This window comes from Chiloscyllium plagiosum, unplaced genomic scaffold, assembly GCF_004010195.1.
Source record: "Chiloscyllium plagiosum isolate BGI_BamShark_2017 unplaced genomic scaffold, ASM401019v2 scaf_61341, whole genome shotgun sequence".
In the NCBI taxonomy this organism is placed as follows: Eukaryota; Metazoa; Chordata; class Chondrichthyes; order Orectolobiformes; family Hemiscylliidae; genus Chiloscyllium; species Chiloscyllium plagiosum.
The window spans coordinates 1-8,579 of NW_025206566.1; the positions used below are offsets into that span (position 1 = coordinate 1).

At 50.6% G+C, this 8,579-nt stretch overlaps 1 protein-coding gene across 1 annotated transcript; it reads right to left on the reverse strand.

The window, feature by feature from the left end:
• Positions 1–109: 109 nt before the first annotated feature.
• Positions 110–8,074, reverse strand: LOC122546525 (dehydrogenase/reductase SDR family member 1-like; the record flags this gene model as incomplete). The annotated part of the gene is made up of 3 exons (XM_043685219.1): positions 7,937–8,074; positions 1,964–2,125; positions 110–253 (listed from the first exon to the last, which is right to left on the reverse strand). Coding segments are annotated over exons 1-3 (429 nt in total), but the record flags the coding sequence as incomplete, so codon positions are not given.
• Between the last annotated feature and the right edge of the window lie 505 nt (positions 8,075–8,579).

Genomic DNA, 8,579 nt, shown 5'->3' on the forward strand with positions numbered 1-8,579 from the left:
TTCGGGGTGTGGGGTGTGTGCGATCCGATGGACATTTACACTCTGTCAGGGGAGGGGCCATGGCTCTCTCTGGTGTTGTTACTTGGTGGGGGTGATGATTGTCTTTTACCTGGACCCCTCCGTAAGCGTTATTGACCAGAATGTCCAGCCGCCCACCATGCGCCTGCTTGACCTGACTGAAGAGCGAGCGGACCTGTTCCTCGCTGGAGGAGTCACACACCACGGGGACACATCGACCTCCCCGTCCCTCCACCTGCAAAGAGACGACTTCCATCAACACATGGGCCTCTGCCCCCTTGCACACACAAGCCCAAGCCCTTGCCATCTGCCTGCTGCTTCCTCTACCTTCCCCCACAACCTCCTGGTATCGGCTGGTCTCCCATGTCACCCTCAATTGACAATCGCAGGTCGATAGGATAGTGAAGGAGGCGTTTGGTATGCTTTCCTTTATTGGTCAGAGTATTGAGTACAGGAGTTGGGAGGTCATGTTGCGCCTGTACAGGACATTGGTTAGGCCACTGTTGGAATATCGCGTGCAATTCTGGTCTCCTTCCTATCGGAAAGATGTTGTGAAACTTGAAAGGGCTCAGAAAAGATTTACAAGGATGTTGCCTGGGTTGGGAGGGTTTGAGCTACAGGGAGAGGCTGAATAGGATGGGGCTGTTTTCCCTGGAGCGTCGGAGGCTGAGGGGTGACCTTATAGAGGATGTAGGTTTGCTCACTGAGCTGGAAGGTTCAGTTTCAGACGTTTCATCACCGTACTAAGTAACATCATCAGTGAGCCTCCAGATGAAGCACTGGTGGTATGGCCCGCTTTCTATTGATGTGTTTCGGTTTCCTTGGGTTGGTGATATTATTTCCCGTGGTGATGTCATTTCCTGTTTTTTTCTCTCAGGGGTTGGTAAATGGGATCCAAGTCAATGTGTTTGTTGATAGAGTTCTGGTTGGAAATGGCAGGAAGAACAGGAAATGACACCATCAACCCAAGGGAACCTAAACACATAAATCGCAGCCCCCTCTCGATTGGCCCCACACCCACAAAGCCCCACTCCCACCACCCCACCGACACTCAGTTGCAGCAGTGTGAACTGTCTGCAAGATGCACTGCAGAACCTCACCGAGGGGTGCCTTAGACAGCACCTTCCCAAAACCCTCATGCCCCTCTACCATCTAGAAGGACGAGGGGGGGCAGCAGATACACAGGGAACACCATCTCCTGCAAGATCCCCCTCCAAGCCACTCTCTGTCCCGATTTGGCAATGTATAGGCTGTTTCTTCCTGGGATTGCCCTCCGTGAGGGGCATCGTGGGTCGACATGGGCTGCACATTCAAGAAGGCACCTCACTTTCACTCTTCTCAAGGGGGGCAGTGACAGACAGACGATAAATGCTGGACCCAGGCCAGCAACGAGGGACCGGAAAACTCAACAGGACTCCTCTACATTGAGGAAACCCAAGCGCAGACTGGGTACAACCTTCACAGATGTTCTGTCTGCAAAAGTTTTTCCACCCTAAGCTGCACATCCCTGGGCACTATGGGTCATTTAGCATGGTCAATCCACCCTAACCTGCACATCCCTGAGCACTATGGGTAATTTAGCACGGTCAATCCACCCTAACCTGCACATCCCTGGGCACTATGGGTAATTTAGCACGGCCAATCCACCCTAACCTACACATCTCTGGGCACCATGGGTAATTTGGCATGGCCAATTCACCCTAAGCTGTGGGAGGAAACCGGAGCACTCAGAAAACCCACGCAGACACAGAGAGAATACACAAATTCCGCACAGACACTGTGAGGCAACGGTGCTAACCACTGAGCCATGTTTCCTCACGTTGCATCACGTGCCTCAAAAGCAGTTCCACCGGCGGGAAAGCACGGCAACTCTGACTTTCTCCGTGACCAACATAAGCCACAGCTTTCCTCCCTTACCCTCCCTCTCCCCTTGCCAGCCCCTCACCTCCTTTGCCGTCGCCTTCAGCGTGTCCATGTTGCGCCCGGTGATGTAGACGGTAGCTCCAGCCTCCGACAGCTGCAGCGCGATGCCCCTGCCAATGCCCCGGGAGGCTCCCGTCACGATGCACACATTGCCTAGCAAGACGTGGGCCATGTCTGCGAGGGGCTGGAGGGTAGAAAGCAGATCCTTGTTCAGTGTCTGACTTGCAGCTCTACGTGTTCTGGTATTGAAGATCTCAACCCCTGGGAGGGGTGTCTCAGTTCCGCGATCGGTCAAGTAAACAACAGGAGTACGGTCTGCTTCAACAAGACTTCACACTTTAATGAGTAACGGCTGGGCACAGGTTTGTCCAGCAACACAGAGATTAAAAGCTTCTGTGTTCCTTAGAGAAGGTGCGCAATTCATTTAGAACAAGGGCAATTTTTATATTTTTCTTAAGAAATAGTGCAGCCTTTATTGTAGAATATCACCAAAAAAATGATGTAACAGGCATATAATGATATTTCCTGGGGAACAAATTGTTTTCCTACACATTACCTCTTCCCACCTGCATTTCAAGGTTAGCTGGGATGGTCAGTAATGTCCTATCTAGCTTAGTTAATTCCACGCTGTGGAGGCTCCATTATCTGCTTTATCTTTTGATTCAGTTCGCTCAGCAAGGCAGGAAGGCAGCTTTTAGCCGGGTGAGAAGTCGTTTGAAGCAACAGTGTTACCTTGCAGCCTGAAGACATTTTATTCAGTTATTTTGCATTGAGAAGCCATTTTGTGGTTAATAAAAGCATGCATGGTTACTCGTGACAACAGGCTAATTCCAGATTTCAGATCCTCGGTATAATCCAACACTTCAACCCAATTTCACCTCCCTGCCCTGACCTCGCTTCCTTTGCCATCCAACAACATTCACCCATTCAGTTCTGTTGATTTCTCTAACAGTGACTTCCACACTTTAACTGGGTTTGGAACTGCCCATCGCTCTCCAAACCACCCCTCGCCCCACCATGAACTCCAGTTTGGTGCATAGCGGAGGCAATGACCTGGAGTTATCATCCCTGGATTGTTAACCCAGAGACCCAGGAAACGTTCTGGACCCATGACAGAGTGGAATTTGATTTCAATAAACATCTTGGAATTCAGAGTCGAATGATGGCCATGTGCTGATTGTTGGAAAAACCCATCTGGTCCATTAATGTCCATCAGGGAAGGAAACTGCCATCCTTACCCAGTCTGGCTTACATGTGACTCCAGACCGACAGCAACGTGGTTGACTTTTAATCGCCCCCTGGGCAATTAGGGATGGGCAATAAATACGGGAAGTTCACCACCACCTCTGTCCCTTGTATCAACTCATTTGGTACAATCCATCGGATCTCCCTCCCCCGCCCCACCCCGCTCCAGCATCAACCGGTTTGGTACATTCCTCTCCTTCCCTCCCTCCCTTCACATTTGAACTGGTTTGGTACAGTGTGCACTCTTCCATTCAACCCCCGGCACGCACCCAAACCACTTCACCCACACCCCCATCCTGGGCCGTGGGCGCAACTCATGGATGGCCCATTCCCACGGATGGACGGACGGACACACGTCCCTTTGGTTTCGCCTCTGTCGCTCTGACCCGCCCAACCTCAAGCAGTTCCAGTCTGGGTGCTGCCATCAAGTGTGGTTCCTCCCGGGACCACCCCCCCCCCACCACCTCTCATTGAAACTTTGAGTTCCATTTCACCACCAAAAACGATGCAACATACCATCCAATGATTGGGAATCGGAGAAAGCGCGTCCGTTTTCTCCCTCTCTTTACCAGTTTACACTTTTTACAGACACACTCTGTGTTCGCCCCAGCCCAGCGCTGACAGAGCTCTCGGGTTAAGCAAACTGGACTTGAGACTCTGACACAACATTCCACTCCCTCGGGCCGCCCACAGCCTGATTCTGCGTGCACCGCAGGAAGGGGGATTCTGCCAAGTGCGTTTCACACAGCGCCTTCTAAAACTTAACTATGAACCCTTCAAGAGGGAGTTGTTTTAAAACAAAAGACCAGCAAAACACCAAGTGGCAACCGAAAGGCTCAGTCAAAGAGATGGGTTTCAAGTTACCTCTTGTGGGAAAAGATCTGCCACCCTGCCTACCCACAGCATGGCCACGCAGAAAACCATGTCAGAAACACCCAGAATGCCTCAGCGTTGACCAAACAGGCTGACAAAGGGAACCCATACATGACCACAGTCACTCGCAGACCACTTCCCAAGGCAAACTGACGATAAGCATCCTGGACCCGATCAGCACCGCTGTCCCAAAGCCCCTGAGACAAGTCGCATACCCCAGTGATACCAAAGCCGCACAAAGGACAGGTCAGACTGAAAGGCACCAGAATACCTCACTCGCAGGGAGAGCCAGAATGGAATCACCTTACTGCTTTAAAAGGGACATTCTCACCTACCCCTCGAAGAGAGCTGCAATCTCCTGATCCCCATGAAGAACTGATAGTTGTTGCTGCAATTATCACCATCATAAACTGGATTACTTGATTATGAAGACCATTGTATTTTCCCTACATTTAAATTAACATCATTGTACAAGATTCCAATAAAAAACTGGCTTGATTCTCAACTCGGGGAAGTGTTTCATCTACCTGGACAGACCGTCTGTGCTGTTGCAGCTCGGTCAATTTCTCTTCCCACGATATCACTGGGTCGATAAACTGTTTGACTTGGAGATGCCGGTCTTGGACTGGGGTGTACAAAGTTAAAAATCCCACAACACCGGGTTATAGTCCAACAGGTTTATTTGGAAGCACAGTAGCCTTCGGAGCAACGCTCCTTCATCAGGTGGTTGTGGAGGACGCAGAGTTTATAGCAAAAGGTTACAGTGTGATGCAACTGAAATTATACATTGAAAAATACCTGGTTTGTTTGTTAAATCTCACATCTGTTCGAATGACCATGATAGTTTCACTTCTTTCATATGTAAATCACAAACCTTTTTTTAAAGTGGTCCAGGACATTCAGCCTCGGACCTTTGGGTGACCATCCTCCAAGGTTGTCTTCGGGACAGGCAGCAGAGAAAAGTGGCCAAGCAGAGGCTGATAGCTAAGTTGGTACCCACAGGAAGGGCCTTAATCGGGACCTTGGGTTCATGTCACATTACAGGTGACCACCATTGCACTGTACACACACAGACACTCCCACACACACATATATACTATGCACTCTCTCTCACAGACACACACACACTCCCACACGCAGCCTCTCATAGACACAGACCCCTTCACACTCACACACACATATATACTATACACTCTCTCTCACAGACACTCACAACCCTCCACCCCAGACACACACACACTCCCACACGCAGCCTCTCATAGACACAGACCCCTTCACACTCACACACACATATATACTATACACTCTCTCTCACAGACACTCACAACCCTCCACCCCAGACACACACACACTCCCACACGCAGCCTCTCATAGACACAGACCCCTTCACACTCACACACAACCCCCCACCCCAGACACACACACACATACACATATACATTTGGGAGTGAATTTGTACTTGCAGAGTTACATTGTACTTTGCTCAAAAACTGCTTGAATCCATGTAAGACTCTGTTAACTCACTTTTTAGATTAGAATCAGGCTAAACATTATGGCACAGACAGGGAACCCAGGGGGCTAATACCTTCAACATATTATCTGGCCTGACACCAATTGTTACAGTTAACCTGAGAATGAAACTTTAAAAACAATTTTGTGACATCTTATCTGCGCTGACACCAATTGTTACAGTTAACCTGAGAATGAAACTTTAAAAACAATTTTGTGATTTACACATAAAAGAAGTGAAGCTATCATGGTATTCGAACAGATGAGAGACTCAACAAACAAACCAGGTATTTTTCAATGTATAATTTCAGTTACATCACACTGTCACCTTTTGCTATAAATTCCGTGTCCTCCACAACCACCTGATGAAGGAGCGTTGCTCCGAAAGCTAATGTGCTTCCAAATAAACCTGTTGGACTATAACGTGGTGTTGTGGGATTTTTAACTCCGACAAACTGTTTGTTAATTCCACTTCCATGTGTGCTTTGTGATCTCTGCTTTGTTGGGCTAATTTCTCTGCCACTTCTTAAAGGAGGTAAGGCGAGGTAGAGAGGGCGGAAAGGTTCAGGGAAGCAATTTGGGAGGCTCGGACGCAGGCAGCCAAAGACACGGCCCACAGAGCGATTAAAATCGGAGCTGATTGATAATTTGAGATCCACCTGGATCTGAGGGTCATGGGGAGTGGAGGCGGTGACAAGGATCGGGGGCAATGCAGTGGGGGGGGGGGGGGGGGGGGGGGGGGTGTTAGTTGGCACGGCGTGGGACGCAGGTTGGAATGAGATGTCCATTGCCCTGCCAGCTCAGGACCACTGGCGATCTGAGATAAAACGGCTCCTGCGTGACCCCCTTCCCAGCGTGACTTCCCTGAAAGGCAAACCAAACCATTTCAGTTCGGCGGACACTCCTTGCAGCCAAGTCCAAGTGAGCCCGGGATGTTTGGGTGTCGAACTGACGTCGCCTGAGGCTTGTGACTGCAATCCTCGCCAGCGAGGATGACTCTGTCCCACTCTCGGGGTGAGTCCGTGGGTGGCTGTACAGACCGATGCAGCTCCCACAGACTCTATGTCACACTTGGGACAGGAAACGGTGGCTGGGCCGTTGGCAGGCCGCTCCTTTCCCTGTTTGCTGATTTTTCCCTGACAGTGAGCCTCACTATACCGGACGCCCTCCCGCATGCTCCTCCTCCACTTTGGGCGGTCTTGGGCCAGCGATTCCCATGTGGGGAATCTGTTGGAATGCCGCACCCTGCCAGGGAGGCCTCGAGGGTATCACTCAAGCGCTTCCTCTGCCCACTCGGGGCTCGCCTGCCTTTTTGGGACTGGGAGCTAGAGTACCGACCAGGGGAGTCTCATGTCGGTCACGCCTTGCCAGTGTAAATGAGTCACCTGGTGACGGACTCAGAGGCAGGAGACAGAACCACAGGGTCACCAGCGGCTCAGCATCAGGCATCCCTGTGTCACTGCCCATCGTACAGGCTCCCCCACCCTGGGAGAGCCCCTCTGCTTCACCAGGTACGAGCAACTGGATCCAAAGGGGGGAGAGGAGGTGACACGGGGCAGGGGCTTGCGGAGCCCCTCAGGGAGTGGGCTCGGGAAAGGTTGGTGGGCGGCACGGTGGCTCAGTGGTTAGCACTGCTGCCTCACCGCACCAGAGACCCGGGTTCAATTCCCGCCTCAGGCGACTGACTGTGTGGAGTTTGCACATTCTCCCCGTGTCTGTGTGGGTTTCCTCCGGGTGCTCCGGTTTCCTCCCACAGTCCAAAGATGTGCAGGATCAGGTGAATTGGTCATGCTAAATTGCCCGTAGTGTTAGGTAAGGGGTAAATGTAGGGGTATGGGTGGATTGCGCTTCGGCGGGTTGGTGTGGACTTGTTGGGCCGAAGGGCCTGTTTCCACACTGTAATGTAATGTAATCTAATCTAATCTGTTTGTGTTAAGGGGAGATACTCTGTGAAGACGGGTTAGGGGACAGAGCAGGAACACTGCATTTTCTCTCAGCAGTGAATACACAGAGATTGGCTCAAACTTCCAGCAGTCGGTAAAATAACAGAATCTGTACAAAGCGGCGTAAAATATCGATTTGTACATTTAGGAATGTGGGAAATAGGGAGTCAGCCTTTCAACGAGACAGAGTCATAGTCATAGAGATGTACAGCACTGAAATGGACTCTTCGGCCCAACCCGTCCAGATATCCCAACCCAATCTAGTCCCACCTGCCAGCACCCAGCCCGTATCCATCCAAACCCTTCCTCAACTCTCCCCACACAGATTCTATGCCTTCTGATTCTACACCATTTATTGCTGTCGATTTAATTTCATTTCTTACTAAGAAGGTAACTACTCCGGCCATACCTCTGCCACTACTTACAATAAGATGTGTATTGTTGAATATTCGGTTCCTAGTCCTGACCCCTTGCAGCCACGTCTCTGTGTTAGCCACAATATTGTCCCAGTCAATTTCAGTCTGCGTCACAATCACACTTGAAAACATCAAACGCTGGTGATCACAGCGGGTTAGGCAGCATTTCTGAAGAGAGAGCAAGCTAACGCTTTTCGAGTCTAGATCAGAGCTAATGTGAAGTGTGGAGGGGGCAGGATTTATGCTATAGCAGGGGGCAAAGAAGGGATGTGGAGAACAGTATGCTGGGGCAGAAAGGAAGTTGATAGTTCAGATTCTAGACTCAAAAACGTTAGCTTGCTCTCTCTCCATGGATGCGTCTGACCTGCAGTGATCTCCAACATTTGTTTTCTTCAGTACATTGTTTTTTTCTTTGGAGCGGCACGGTGGCTCAGTGGTTAGCGCCGCTGCCTCACAGCACCAGGGTCCCAGGGTTGATTCCAGCCTCGGGTGACTGTCTGTGTGGAGTTTGCACATTCTCCCCGTGTCTGTGTGGGTTTCCTCCGGGTGCTCCGGTTTCCTCCCAAAGTCCAAAGATGTGTAGGTTCGGGTGGATTGGCCATACTAAATTACCCATAGTGCCCAGGGATGTGCAGGTTAGGGTGGATTGGCC